Source organism: Primulina tabacum, chromosome 5, assembly GCF_025594145.1.
Source record: "Primulina tabacum isolate GXHZ01 chromosome 5, ASM2559414v2, whole genome shotgun sequence".
NCBI lineage: Eukaryota > Viridiplantae > Streptophyta > Magnoliopsida > Lamiales > Gesneriaceae > Primulina > Primulina tabacum.
In genome coordinates this window covers 13068721-13084253 of record NC_134554.1, presented here as the reverse complement: position 1 = coordinate 13084253, position 15533 = coordinate 13068721, and the positions used below count along the sequence as shown (strand labels likewise).

At 34.0% G+C, this 15533-nt stretch overlaps 2 protein-coding genes across 3 annotated transcripts; both read left to right on the top strand.

The window, feature by feature from the left end:
• The first annotated feature begins 95 nt into the window (after positions 1-95).
• On the top strand, positions 96-2430 carry LOC142546747 (very-long-chain 3-oxoacyl-CoA reductase 1). The gene is made up of 3 exons (XM_075654633.1): positions 96-910; positions 1401-1470; positions 1928-2430. The coding sequence occupies exons 1-3, from the start codon at positions 273-275 to the stop codon at positions 2180-2182; spliced, it is 963 nt and encodes a 320-aa protein (XP_075510748.1). The 5' UTR covers positions 96-272; the 3' UTR covers positions 2183-2430.
• A 4787-nt stretch (positions 2431-7217) lies between these two features.
• Positions 7218-15442, top strand: LOC142546746 (uncharacterized). 2 transcript variants are annotated; one of them, XM_075654631.1, is made up of 8 exons: positions 7218-7391; positions 8607-8693; positions 9136-9494; positions 9947-10093; positions 14143-14232; positions 14339-14397; positions 14783-14933; positions 15016-15442. In XM_075654631.1, exons 2-8 carry the CDS (start codon positions 8669-8671, stop codon positions 15079-15081), a joined length of 897 nt encoding a protein of 298 aa, XP_075510746.1. In that variant the 5' UTR covers positions 7218-7391; positions 8607-8668; the 3' UTR covers positions 15082-15442. The 2 variants fall into 2 exon arrangements, with proteins under 2 accessions (XP_075510746.1, XP_075510747.1); XM_075654632.1 differs by lacking the exon at positions 8607-8693.
• Positions 15443-15533: the final 91 nt, after the last annotated feature.

The window sequence follows — 15533 nt, the reverse complement described above, 5'->3', positions numbered from 1 at the left end:
AGGTTTTGGGTCCTTCAATTAAAAAATTTAATTAATCAATTTTAGGTTTTACCAAACCCTTAATATTGAATTATGGGCCAAGGTATTATAGGATAAATTGGTTCAACTACTTCAGCTCACTGCCGAAATTTAGCTCATCCTCTTCAACAAACTCTTGAATACCCCAATTAATGCAGCGCAACCGTGCTCTCCACACCATAATTGTTCCTTTATAATTCCAGCATAAATCTCCATCTTCTGAGTCATTTCTCTTATTCCTCACTCACCCTCTAATGGCGGACTGCATCTTTGATCAGCTCAAATCTCAGCCCGTATGGCTTCTTCTCCTCGTAGCCATCGGTTCTTTACACGTTCTGAAGCGCTCACTGTCCTTCCTCAACTGCTTCTACATCTATTTCCTCCGGCCCGGAAAGAATCTGAAGAAATACGGATCATGGGCTGTGGTCACCGGTCCTACCGATGGTATAGGCAAAGCCTTCGCCTTTCAGCTGGCTAGAAAAGGGCTGAACCTGGTTCTCGTGGGCCGGAGCCCGGATAAGCTGAAAGAGGTTTCGGATTCCATTGTGTCCAAAAACGGGTCGACCCAGATCAGGACTGTGGTAGTGGATTTCTCCGGGGATTTACTAGAAGGTGTCGGGAGGATCAAGGAGGCGATTGAGGGGTTGGATGTTGGGATTTTGATCAACAACGTTGGAATCTCTTATCCTTTCGCGAGGTTCTTTCATGAAGTGGATGAGAAGTTGATGCATGATTTGATTAGGATTAATGTCGAGGGTACTACGAGAGTAACTCAGGCTGTTTTGCCGGGGATGGTTAAGAGGAAAAGGGGAGCTATTTTGAATATGGGATCTGGTGCTGCTGTTGTCATTCCTTCTTATCCTCTCTATTCTGTTTATGCTGCCACCAAAACGTAAGCATTTTCTGTGATTGTAATCTTTTTTTTAATGCTTATGTTTTGTGGATCTAATGTATGTGTGGTTGGGCGGATCTTGAAGGGGAACGGTTGTTTTGATTCCATACTTTCACGTGGCAAAGGTTTTCTTTATGATCGATGCTCGAAACATGTAAATATCTCATTGAATTGCAAGTCCAAAAAAGAACCTTGAAAAATTTCCTGACAATATGATCAGAACTTGAAGTTGAGATTTTTGCATTCAAGTTGTTTTAGGGCTGGATATGACTGATTTAAGCTGTTGATATATGGTTCATGGTTGGTTTACTTAGTTAAGGAAAGCACTGTTGAAACTCAAATTTTATCAGCTATGTATATTTGAAATTGTATCTTGAAGTTGTGTCATGTGTGATGTCCTTGTTTAACAAGTAGTTATTAGTGGGATTTATTAAATGAATTCGTTCTGTTTGTAATGATAATTCTGAGTGAGGTTGTCGATGTTTCTCAGTTATATCGATCAGTTCTCAAGATGCCTCTACGTGGAATACAAGGATAAGGGAATTGATGTGCAGTGTCAGGTACATTCTACGTCCAGATCAAGTTAATGTCATTGATATGCTCATCATCTGATTTCTTTAAGATGTGATATTTTCTGCATCATGCATTTCTTTGAATTGTTAATGTTTCTTTTAATAAGGTAATCTTCTGTCAATTATATAAAAATACAAACTGTTCTAGTCCTGAATCTGAAGGAAGTCATTTGATGGATTAACTTCAAGCCGATCTTCTTCAATCTAAGCACAGCTTGGGGCTTTATCGACTTCAAAAGTTTGTCTCGATCGTTCAAAATATTTTGTTGTGGAGGGAATTCCCATGATGTGGTTCTTGTTCTTCGAGTCAAGGATCTTTACATGTCTCAATGTTCTCCATTGTTCTGCAACACTGATGCACAACATTTCTTTTCATTTCACCTGTCGCATTAATCGCATATAAAAATGCTTGGTTATAATACTGCCGATTCATCTCCAAATGTAGGTACCCTTGTTTGTGGCTACAAAGATGACGTCGATCAGAAAAGCCTCCTTTATTGTTGCATCGGCAGATGGTTATGCACGTGCTGCTTTGCGTCAAATAGGCTATGAACCTCGATCTGCCCCTTACTGGCCACACTCGCTTCTGTGGTTTTTGGTGCATTGTTTTCCAGAGAAGTTCGTAGATTCTTGGCTTCTGAAGAGAAATCTTGGAATAAGGAAGAAGGGATATCTCAAGCAGTCGATGAAGAAGGAATAGAAGTCATATGTGTTAGCCATCCTCTGTTATCTGAACTTGTCAACTTTTTGCAGTTATTTCCGATTAAGGAACTAGAGAATTAAAATTAAAAGTTGTTGAATCTTTCATATAATTACTCTGATGTATTCTACGTATAATGTTAGTCTCGTTCGTGTGAAGACGATTCTGGGTTTGGTTGCAAGTTTATGCGGGATTCCACATGTTCTTTCATAAGTTATGTTTACTTCCCTGCTTGAACCTTTTAGTTACCATTTGGTTGGTCCATTCTAGGATGCCGCCGAGATGTCTTGACCGCCTGTTAGTCAAATTCGAACTGGAAAACTTATATAAATAATACATATTCTGCGTAGAATGAGGTTGCACCCAGGGACGTAATCGAATCGAGCCGAGCCGAGCTTTTGAATGTTTGAGCTTGACTTGTTTATAATCGAGCCGAGCTCGAGCTTTATTTCACGAATATATTCATTGCTCACGAGCTTATTCAAGCTTTTATCGAACCTAAACGAGCTCAATAAATATGAATTGTACATTTGAATATTCATTAAATTCATTAAAAAATAAATTATACATTTAGAAAAAAATATAATATTCTTATTAATAAATTTAATAGATTTTTCTATATATTTCATAATTAATGTGTTCAATCAATAAATTAAATATCAAAATTATTATTTTTCATCTAAGATATTGTAGAGCTTGAACTTGGTTTGTTTATCTTAACGAGCCTCATTAAATGAGCTCAAACAAGCTTTTATCGAATCGAGCTTCGAATAACTCACAAACGATTTGGTTCATTTACATCCCTAGTTGCACCCCCCACTCCCTTGATAAAGTTTAACAATGCTTTTATCCATTCACATATATGCTTATACTTTTAACCGACATAGAACTCTTTGATTTATAATAAATATAATTTATCATTACCTTGAAATTGATCAGAACGTATTTTTTAATATAAAATTATTGCAACAGCTATAAATTTTGAAAATGAAAAAAAAAATTTCACTTTATTTAATAATTATTTCAATTAGTTATCGTAAAACCGCCACTAAAATTTTTCAATCCTAGTAAAATCTGTAAATTTTGTAACTAAAAAAAATAAAATACACAACTTATAGTATACGCATAGACCATGTGCGTCTAAATATACATAGACATACACTTGCTAAATATTAAAAAACTAATGTGTATTGATTAATTCATAAGAATATCTCTCTTGTGATACGGTCTCACGAATCTTTATACGTGTGAGACGAGTCAACCCTAACGATATTCACAATAAAAAATAATATTCTTAGCATAAAAAGTAATACTTTTTAATGGATGATCCAAATAAGAGATCCGTCTCACAAAATACGACCTTAGAGACGGTATCACACAGGTTTTTGTCAATTCACAATTATCACTGATGTACGTACCTTCAAATTTTTTTTTATCACTGATGCTACTACTTCAATCTCTAACGATTAACAAAAGGAGGCCTATTAAATTAAAAGTAGCCCACTTTCATTTAAGATACCCTTAATTAGCGGCCATGAAATTCAATGAAAAATGACGCTAATCCATTTAATTCAAGTGGCGTGTGTTCGGGTGATTGGTTTAATTTGATTGGTTATACAACAAAATTAATTGCGAGTGAAATCTCTGGTAATTGTGTGTGAACATATTTTTTATGTATTGAATATGGCAAGTTAAATTTTCTTGTTTAGTTTATTATATACAAAAATTTATATCTCTTAACTGAAAAATACACGAAATAATATTTTTTTTTTAACTAATGAATTTTCGTCGTATATCGTATATTCATAAATCAGACCAGAATTGTAATACTAATTACTGTGATGTGCAACTATGTGACAGATGAATTTTAACAACTTCTGCGCTACAAAATTTATGGGATTATTAAAAGGGTCAGGACCATTTCCCACACTTTGTCGATCTTTTATATATTTTAAGATTTAAGATTACTGTTGATTACATTATGCCGCAGAAAGAACAAAAAGAATCTCCAAAATGACAAATTTTTTTATTTATCTTTCGCTCATCTTGCATGGACCTGCCTTTATCACCACTGCACGATACACAAGTCCTTTGGGATCAGCTGAGGAATATCTATATATGTATAGAAAAGTGTACTTCCATTTTGCTATATAACTCTAGTATTAAAGAAACCAAATTAACATGGAAATCAAGGCTTACAAAACAGCAATCATATACATCTTGTTGCTTTTGCTTCAAGGGTGTTTAGCTGCTGATCAAAAGCATCATTCAGGTTAGAATTTGTGTGACTGATGCATGCCTATTTTCTCTATATTTGCACTCATAAGTGTTGAAATATTAGGGTCAATGCTTGCAGGAGTTTCAGTGTTTTCGAATCGGCATCAGGGAAAGAATAGACCGAAGGGACAGCAGAGGCCGGTGGCTGGATCATTGTGGTCCGAAGATTATTCTCTTCCACATAGAAGACGACCAGTGAACAACTGAACTGAATCGGACCTCCGATGTCGTCTCATCCACCATGTGCTGTTTAATTTTGTGTGTGTGCTATGACTTAACTGAGTAATGGCTTCCATTCTACTTGCATCCAAGGTTGTGTATGAGTACTTTATGGTTGACATTACAAAATCCCGTTTTGTAAAATGTTCCTAAGAGTGTATAAATATGCCATCTACTAATCAAATCTTTTCATTTTTCCTTTCACATTCTTCCAATATGAAATTTCTGTTTCTACTATGCTACTTAATGTATATCTCGCTCCAGTTTTTCCAATCGAACGAGCTTAGTAATGAGGCCCACACCAGGTACCTCGGACGTGAGAGCAATGTCGAATAGTCATAAATTTGATTCTTCTTATCAGTACTTTTTCGTTCGAGCCAATCACACATAGTTTGCCTAGTGCTATTAAACCGACTAGCATGATTTGTAGTATCATACTTTATAAAATGATGAAACATATATTCATCTTTATCTATTATCGGGTAAAATGAATTTAATAAAGCTCAAACCAAATAAATCAAGCTTAAATAATTCATTTTTCGGGATTGAGATTGAGATTGAGAAAAGACTAAAAACTTGATTCTGAATCTGAGCATAAAAATATGATCAAGTCATTTTCATTTGTATCCTTAGTTATCCGCCTCTAACTTCAAAAAGACGAATGGCAAAATTATTTAATCCTGTTTTGTACCTTTTAAGGTCATTTACATGTCTTATTTTATTTTCTTGTTAGGATTGGACATGATCACCATGTTCTAAAAAGTATATTGGATACATCAATTATTCACTTTAGATTAACTTAATATGCAGGCCTGCCCCATTCTGGATTTGTTTTCACACACTTTATTTGATCCATAACCCAAAGATCTGGGCACACATGCCCATTGTTTTTGTGGAAATTCCCTTCCATAGCCCTAGTCTTTTAGCGGACTCAAGGTGAGCAACAAGCTCTCGATATTACAACACTTGTCCTAGTTCGAGTGAGTCTTGCATCTGTTCAATTATCTTCACTGATTTTAAAAAGTGTATAAAAAAGCATAAAATAATAACATGATTATCCAAGGGCATTATTTTTTTTCTAGCAATTTTAATATCAACTTCATAATATTATATATTCTTATGTCTTGTTTTAGAAACGAATTGAAGTTCAAATCACGTGTTTGGTTTTCATGAACTCATGGTTGAAAGTTAGTGTATTATTGCGGAGGTATTGAACGTAACCTAACCAATAATTATCAATGGTGTTTCGTATTTCTATCAGCATTATACATAGATCGAAATAATTTATTATACGATGTAAAATATTTGAGTTACACCCGGACTATCATATTCAATATTTTTTGACATTCGATAAATACCGTCGGTTGATAGCTATTAACTGTTTTCAATTAATCCTTTCCGTTCTACCAACGTTGTATATCGAGTTGGAATTGTAGGAAACAAAAATTAAATTATTCATCTTAGTGGATATATGATCAAATTCGGGCTTCAAATTTGATGGTAGAGATATATAAATCGGTTATTAGATCTTTACAGGATTTCATTATACAGAAGATTTTTTTACAAATCAATACATTCAAGTCAACAGGTTAACATATAAGTTGAATGTACTGATTTTTAGTTTTTAATTGTAATCAATAAAAAAAAATACTTTCTAGAGATAAATTTTAAAGAATGACGAATAAATAAAAATAAGAGCATCGGATATGCATAGTCACATATTCGTCGATGAATGACAATGATATAAAGGTAATGGTCGTTACAGTGAAAACATCGTGTCTCTGAACGATAATTACTGCAAATTTCTTATAGTATGTTCTCCGAAATAATTTATCTTAGAAAACAAAGACAATCAGCATATTTATGATTTTTAAAATAAACAAACATATTGATTTTATGCATTGACGTTGATAAGATGGAAATTTAAACATAAAATTATTCAGTTAATGATATTTGAATAATCCCAATGTTACTGCAAAATAGCTCGCTCTATAGCTAAATAGATAAATGATTGTGAAATATACGTAAATTAAGATTGGATAAATTAATTATTATTTTCAAATAATATTTTTTTATTGATTCAAATTTTAGCCAATTTGCTAAATCTATAATTTCGATAAAATAAAAAGATGTTTTTTTTTTCAAAATACCTTTTATAAATAGGCAAAAACTTGTGTTAGACGATTTCACGAGTCGTATTTTGCGAGATTAATATCTTATTTGGATCATCCATGAAAACATATTACTTTTTATGCTAAGAGTATTACTTTTTATTGTGAATATCGGTAGGGTTGACTCGTCTCACATATAAAGATTCGTGAAATCGTCTCACAAGATACTTACTCGTATACGAATTAGTCACTAATGCTAACTAAATATATAATGAGTATTTTGTTATCTAATTTTAATTAATTATAATTTTAAAAAATAATATTTTGTTGTGCATTTCCAAATATAAGCAAAAGATTTTTTTTTTAAAAAATACTTGACAAAATCTATTTTCTTTTTCTTAATTATCTCAAATATTTAACACGTGACGTGAACATCTCTGAACAAACCCTGAATTGGCGTGTGCAGCCGACAATGAATTAGTTTTGCGATGTTCGAATAATCGACGAGGTTCGCCCCAATACAATCACAAACTGAAGTCTTTCGAGATTAAAGTGGTCTTCTTCTTCTTCTTCTTCTTCTTCCCCAGAGTGCTTGTTCAGCGGTAAGAATCGCTACTTTTTGTTTTGCTTTTTCAACTTTCTTCTTCATCCTGGACATAAAATCGATCATTTTTGTCATTTTTTAAAACAAATTCACGTAGATATTCTAATTAACTACTTTTAGATATTCAATTATAATATTTACTGATAACATTTCATTCGGATTGAAGGATTTGATGAATTTTGATTCCAAACATTCTATTTTGATTATTTTGGTTTGTTTTCAAATTTATGTGTTTTAAATCCACAATCTTTGATTTTAGGTTAGATTTTGATGAAGTCATGATTTCGAATTTATTTAACGTCTTTTAATCGGAGCTTCTGTTAGTTAACTTTGTATGGGCCCATGTCATCTAAAGGGTATTTTTCATAATTTTTACGCAACTCCAACTTTTTCTCTAATATATTCGTATCTTAGCCTATTTATTTTTGTATGAACGAACATTGACCTCATTATGAATGTAATCTTTTGTTCATGTGTTCGCTTTATTGCTCAGTATTTGGATCCGTGTAATATAGCAGACCTAAATGCTGTTATGTAAAACTTCTATTTGAGTTTCAGAGGTACTTTGCGATCACACAAAATAGCAGATGCACTTCTCCACTTATTGTATGTGATAAACACTACTTATCAACTCTCTATCCTTTTGTGAATGATCATAGATAGTTAAATGTTTCACTAGTCGGTAATTCGACATCTCTCCTATTTTAACTACGGCCTCCCTGCTTGTAATATTGCTAAACTTAACTTCTATCTATTTTGTCTTTGCCCATCTAAGGCATAAACATTTATCTTCCAACATTTCTCGCCAAACGGATGATATAATGCTTATAAATCCAAATTTCATCAAATTCCGATTTCTGAGATTTATGTCTTCACCGAGCTAGGGGTTTTGTTTTTTGTGTTATTGTCCAAATAACACAATTTCTACCACATCTTATGTATATCTTATGGATGTTAAAGATATAAAAATTAATTATTAGATTATTCTATTTCATAATATATTAGTTATTTTAGCGGATGTTAGATGCATTTTTTTTTTGAAGAAATAGTTAATATCATTAACAAGACAGCAAGTTATGAAGTACAAATTTTTTCGAAAAACAAGGGTATTGCATTCAGATAAACCAAATTGCCTCCATATTGTAAGCTTCTTCTTGCAAGTTCATGAGCCGCTTGATTAGCTCCTCCCGAACAGTAGAGTATGGTATTCTAGTGCTGCTTGAGCATAGGCTGCTAATGGTTTCAGCAATTGTGGTATCCAATTGAAAAAGGAGTATGACTTCTGATGGCCTGAATTGTGGTGAATGAATCTATTTCAACTATCCATTTAGCCCGTTGTAATGTGCATTCTTGTGTGAACTAGCTCATACCGCACTTATGCTTGTATTTGTATTTAGGGAATGTTTGTAATCAATTAAAAAAAAAATCAATTTTGGTTTTTCTCAAACCCCATATTTTACTTTTGTTTTTTCTCAATGTAATTAAATTCTCAAAGCTTGTCATATGCTTATTCTGATTTTTCAAAAGTGATTTTTTTGCTTAACTTAAAAAAAATTCCAGTTTTCACTTTTATTTCAAACACCATCCAGTTATGATTTTTCTCATTTTTTCATGTTCTATAAGTTTAACAACTTCTACAAAAGTATAATCTTCTGCTAACAATCTCTTAATCTTTATCGTGATTCTAATGATCCTTATGCATGCACTTCCTCATCCTTAAAATTTTTTTTTTAATTATGCAGAGGAAACTGGTGTCATGTCAGAAACTTGTGGACGTGTAGGAGCTACGTGGGCAAACATAAGTATGGGATTGGATTTATTTGGTCTCTGGACAAGTGAGGTAGCTGAACTATTGGCCCAAGATGAAGATCTAGTGCCTTTTCTACAGAACAGATCTTACATAGCTGGAAACATTAACAGAGTGGGTAGTGAAAAGGGCATAACTAAAAATAGTTGCCCGACCAAAGAAAAAAACATTTTTAATGGTTCTACGTCGTCGTATTTTAACGGAGCAGGAGCTTTACTTCCAGAGTTTAAAAAGGAAAGATTGAAAATATTGCTTCAGCAAAGTGTGTTTACTCTTTCACAGGAAGTTGACGAGGTAATTCCCAAATGTCGTCCATAACTTTATACATGGACGTTCTCTCTTAACTAATAGATGAGATTTAAGCAGATGATTGCCCTAGGGCTTCTTTTGTTTTATTGTGGATTGTGCATAAAAGTTTGGATTGGGTCGTCTAAGATCTATTGTTCGAAAAGTCAGATGTTTGAATATCACTTTATTCTTATAACTGTTGTTGCTTTAAATTAGTTTGTGTCTCACCCTCTTCCCCTTGTGATGACTGGAGTTCGAGTCTCCCCTTCCCCTAGTTAGGTAATAAAAGAAAAGTAGTTGGTGTCAACCTAATAGTTTAAATTATATATCACTTCTAGACGATCTAAAAATGAAATATGAACACTAAACGTGAACTTATAAAAGAGGGTTTATTTTGCCAATTAAATTTTCTGAACTTGTTTAACAATTTTTTTGGATCTTATTTGTTTGAATTGCAGTTAATAAATCCTGTATTATCACTATGCCGACTACGATCCTGTTTGAGGTATAAAGATAGTCTTCGATCAAGCTCTATTGGATTGTCACAGAACATTGATGAATCAATACATGCACACAAGAAGCTCAAAGCATTACCTTCTTCTTTGGTGAGCATCTTCCTTAATTCTGCTTTATGGGAATGTGAAGTGCTTCCTTTTAAACTCCAGAATATTATAAATACAGATGCATAATAACACGGTTTAACTGTTAATATACGGTGTCAAGTTTGTTCTAGTGATGAAGTTAAGTAAAAATGTCAACCCTGGACGTCCCGACCCGCCACATTCCACCATCTAACGGTGTCATTTTTTCTCCTTTTGCTGTCTTTCTTCTTATTAATGATCTCCAGGATATTTGTTCCTTCACCCAAAAAAGTTGGTTTACTACTTTTACTATCTTATGTATTTGCATATAAATACACAAAGATAAAGATAATTAAAAATTAAAATCGCAATGATTCGTTGGTAAATTTATTGGACATACTTTGATATGGATGATATATTTTTAATTTTTTTAATAAACGGCAGGCCAACCCGACCCAACCTGTCTGAACCCTTAATCTAGCGATCTAATCCATTTTGACGAACTTCCAAATGGGTTGCTAAAACCTTAACTCAACCCACCTTTTTATCGTTGGGTTGGTCTGACGGGCCTACCCCATTTTGACATCTCTAAAGTCAAGGGTTCTTCCACTTGACTCAGTAGCAAGCCATCGAATGTCAAATGCAGATATGATTCACGCTATTAACCTTTGAATATCAAGTCAATAATGAAATAAAGTTAAATAAATAATTTATAACAAAACAAGTTAAGGATCAAAAAGGAATATCTATCACATGAGGACTATCAAGATTTGGGGACTTTATATCTTAATAAGTTTTTAGTTTATGTGATTGAATTATGATATATTCGTGAGATGACGTGTTTTCCTACTCTATTTAATATACTATCTCGATCTATTCTAATTCCAATGCTAATTTTTTCGACAATCAACTTTCATTCACACCACAATAAAAATCCGTTTAAACCTCAAACATTCGACTGATAAGCCGTCGGTTATCACTCGAATGTTTAATCTCTCTCTCTCTCTCAATCAAACACAAGGTATGTAGTATACTTATCATATTGCAACATCATCTCTCAGTCTCAATCACAATACATTAAAACATTCACATGTTATCAAATGTTGGCAATATCCCTTTTGTCAGCTATGTGTGTGTGTGTGTGTGAGCACTCCAGTGGTGATGGCTTGCTTGCTCGTAGTTGCATCCTTGCTCGACTTGTCTTGCAGAGACAATCGGATGCCCATATTGCCAACATTTGAAGTAATCCCCCACTATGTCTATGTCATTCTCCGTAGCATGTCAATTTGCGAACATGACACACTTTGCTTCCACAGTTAGCCGAAGGAGGTGGGGGTCCCTTGGGTTGATTGTTGGAAGGGTTTGACCTTTTAAAACTGTATGCTATTGGAATTTTGATTGGGTGAGGATCGTTTTAGCCTGTCATCTTTCTTTGCGATGCTTAATGTCAATTTCCCTACAAATCCTCAAAATCCTTTGCTTTGTATACTGCAAGCGCAGATTGATTCGATTGGATAATCCTCTAGAGTCTAGTGAAGCGATTAATCTTCAATATCTCAAGCACCATTTAGGAAATGAAACTTGGAGAAATATTCCAAAAATGACATCCCAAGGAGTTATGTCAATTTCTCTTATTGTGATAGCTTTTGGAGTTGCATAGCAGTTTGGGAGTAGTGCTTTAAGAAAGTGTTACACAACTTTTGCCATATGATAGGTCCTGTTTGCTCCATCGAAGACGACATTCCACCACTTGGGCTTTTTACTGACTAAGAACCTTACTGTCAGTTCTACCTTTATCTTTTGAGATACCTCCATCAGTTTGAGGTGATTCTCGAATATTTTCAGACACTTTTGTTTGTCCTTAGGGTTTGGATTCCCATCAAAGTTGGGACACTAGATCCTGGTACCTATTAGCCTGTCAAGGTGTCTAGTTCGCTGGTGGATTTACAAACCTTTGAAGAATTAAGCCCCCACGAGTTGGGCCTCGAGATCTTAGTGGTTGTTATTATCATTTGTGTCTTTATTGTCACCAGGTGGATTGGCAAAGGGGTTGCAATTTGTGCGAGGTGGTTTTCCACCAATTTTTTCAAGGAACACATCTTTTTAAGGCTACTGATAGAAACAATAGGAAAGTGGAAATTATGTATGGTTATGCTTGAAAGAGAAGGAAAGAATACAGTAGAAGCTCGTAGGGTAAATAAGTCTTTTATTTATTTTAAAAGATGGAATACGAAGAAAAACGACATGGATTTCCAAAGGAAAACAAAACTAGGATAGTCAACGAACCGAATCGAGCCGAACATGCAGAAAATTTTAAGGCTAGAAATAGATATATTCGAGCTTGAGCTCGATTCGAATATCAAAAATTTAAATATTTTGGTTGAGTTCTATTCAAATCAGTGCTCGGATTCGAGTTCGGCTCGAAAGATTCGAACATGTTATCGAGTTATTCGAACTATTGTTCGAAAATAATAATCGAATGCTCGTAATATATTTAATTGATATATATTTATATTATATTAATAAAATATCTCGCTAGCTATCAAACAATATAATTCAGGCTCGAGTTTGGCTCGAAAAAAGTTCGAACATGTTCGAGTTCGGCTCAAATTCGATAAATTTGAATACGAATAAAATATTTTTCGAACCGACTCGTTACACTCCTAAACAAAACACCTAGTCTATGATTCCTCCATCACCAAAATCTTCTTCGAGGTCTTTTTGGGATCCTCTTCAAAGTCGTTCTCTTCTTATGACTTATCTTCATTATCTTCCTCAAGTTGCAAGTGATCCATCTCAAGCTGTCATTAGATGTTTTGTTCATCGAGGAACTCTATGGCTAGATGCTGACTAGCTACAAGATGCTCCTTTCTCTGCAATAATCATCGTTGTACGAGTGGTTGGTTGCATCTTTGCTGCATTTTTTATTTTTTATCTAATATCTGCTAGATTTGTAGCTGTGATTTGTGGCACTAACTCAGGTTACTAGCGAGTTAGTTTAGTTTAATAGAACGTAAAACTTATTTCACAAATGCACTGAAAACTTATGTTCCCTCATGGTTAATTGATGTTAGTTTTCTAAAATTAGCTCTTCTAGAGTAGAGGTCGGAGCAATGGTTCACCTACCGTATTAAGGTTTGGAAGAAATCAAAAGTAGGTATATATATTTCTACCAATTGATTTTAATCTGTTTTGTGGTGCTGCATTTCCGCGTAAAATCTTAATCCCACTCCCTAAAAGACACTACTTATTACTTTTAAATGTATTGACACGTATAATGTCGCTTGTACGCTAAGTATGTTTTTCTGGAACGATGCAATTTTGAAATAAGTTGACCTGTTTTTGTTTTAGCTATTAAATACCATCCAATTTACAGATCACAAATACTACATACAGTTTGAGGTCAATGTGAACTGATGCATTTTATATTATCAACAATTTTTGGATATATTGTATACTGTTCAAGAATTTTCAGCATTGCTGCTGCAACTAAATCCAGTTGTACCTGATTGAAAGAATTGACTCCGTTTCATGTCATTTTGTTTCTGGTGATTTGACTTGAATTGTTTTAGTTAAAAGATGTTTTAAAGATTCCACACTGTTTTCCAATAGTGAGGTTATTTTGTATAAATATGGTTTATGGAATGGAGATATTGCTAGCAGAATTAACATATGAACATCATTTAGATGAGCAATTAATGTATGCTGCATTTGCACATGACTTGGTGCATTACTTTTGACATTAATTTTGCTATGTTGGAGAAATTTACATTATGTCGTGTGCTGGGCTACGAACGCCTTGAGGGCATAGATTTTCATTCAAGTCGTAAACTCCTAGTCTAGTTTGACACTTGTTTTCCCATCTCTATGCAATGTGTATGGAATTGACAATGTACCTGGAGGGAGGGGTCAATTACGTGCCATGATCACGAAGCTGATAAAGAAAATGAAGAAATAAGAAAAGTATATTCGTGTCAATTGCACCAAGTGTCAAATTTTTAAAAATATTTTTTTTCTATCAAACAAGATCTATCCATGAAAATCATACTGATCTCAAGTACGTGTTTTTCCAGGTTGATAATGAGATTAAATTAATTTTGGAGTATGATAGCACTAAGGTCGAGGAACTGTTGAACACACATTCTGATGAACTTTTTTCCATGGTAATTTTGACGTCTGGTAACTTGTTTTCCCAATTTTTTTCTTCAGGTCAATATGTTTATATCTTGAAACCTTTATTGCTGAATGCTACTCGAATTCACTTTGCAGTTACAGCACATGGAGCAGAAACTTGAAGAACTTCTGAATGCTGCGATGACAACTTGCAGGTACATTTTTAAGAGGAGACAATTTGGCCGGATCATTCTTTATGATTTAACACGGACTTCTCTTTTTGCTGCACAGAAGCTCCTAAAAGTTTCTCTGTTCTTAAATTTTTGTTATCCAGATAAATTACTTTTCTTAAACACTTTTCCCTTCTTTCAATAAAACTATCTATTACAAGTTAAAATGGTTTTTTTACTGTAATACTTTACAAGCATTAGTTTTAACATAATTTCCTTATGTTAAATGCTATAGTTATAGACTGAAAAATCATTTTGGTGCTAATTTCACTTGTAGAAAGTTGAGTTTACAAAGCTGACGTCTTTGGAGTGTGATGATTTACTGGTTTTTATGCATGTAAAGCTCACTTGTCCAAATTTTAACCAACAGGCCAATGACGCCTAATGAAAAGCAACAACTTTGCAAAAGGATTAAGGAACTCCCTCCAAGAAATGTGGACCGTGTTGTGGAAATACTTGGACATAGTAAAACATCAAGGAAAGATTTATGCAATGAGGTTTATTTTGATCTGGATAGAGAGGTAAATGACACAAGATAGATTCATGCTAATTTCAATTTACCCTTCTGTAAAAAGCTAATTGTGGAGCATTTCCAATGCGCAGGACCAAATTACGTTGTGGAGATTATATTTTTATGTTTCTGCAATTGAAAAGGCTAAGACATCATGATGATAAATCTCGTTGAAGCGCTTGTAGATGAGTCTTCTCTGCGACAGGTATACATGGTAAAGAGGCCTAAACATGTTAACTGGATGCATGGAAAGTGCAAGTAGTTGAATGCAGACTTGGTACTTAACATCCTCACAATTTTGAAATGGTGTGTGAGGTTTCATAATTTGTATATCCAAAAAAGAAAAAAAAAAGCAGCTTTTGTAAACCCTCTTTGTGAAGACTTCTACTTTCTTTGCCATATTTGTTGTTCTAGCTTTAACGAAACCTGTTCCGCAAGAACCCCTACTGGGTGAATATCCTTTGCGAAGTTGTACTTCTGAGACATCCCCACGGTACAAGGATAAACAGAAGTTAGAAAGTGCCCCGAGTTCGTTCATTTTGTATCATAGTATTTTACCTCACGGATATTTGTTCTTCTGTAGTCTGTGGCCACGATGGTGCATCAACTA

What these genes read in the sequence shown, in the direction of transcription:
- LOC142546747 (XM_075654633.1), top strand. Translation starts at nt 273, where the DNA reads ATGGCGGACTGCATCTTTGATCAGCTCAAATCTCAGCCCGTATGGCTT. An exon ending in GTTTATGCTGCCACCAAAAC is followed by an intron (nt 911 to 1,400) that starts GTAAGCATTTTC and finishes GATGTTTCTCAG; the next exon opens with TTATATCGATCAGTTCTCAA. An exon ending in GAATTGATGTGCAGTGTCAG is followed by an intron (nt 1,471 to 1,927) that starts GTACATTCTACG and finishes CTCCAAATGTAG; the next exon opens with GTACCCTTGTTTGTGGCTAC.
- LOC142546746 (XM_075654631.1), top strand. Translation starts at nt 8,669, where the DNA reads ATGACTTCTGATGGCCTGAATTGTG. An exon ending in CTGATGAACTTTTTTCCATG is followed by an intron (nt 14,233 to 14,338) that starts GTAATTTTGACG and finishes TTCACTTTGCAG; the next exon opens with TTACAGCACATGGAGCAGAA. An exon ending in ATTTTGATCTGGATAGAGAG is followed by an intron (nt 14,934 to 15,015) that starts GTAAATGACACA and finishes TCCAATGCGCAG; the next exon opens with GACCAAATTACGTTGTGGAG.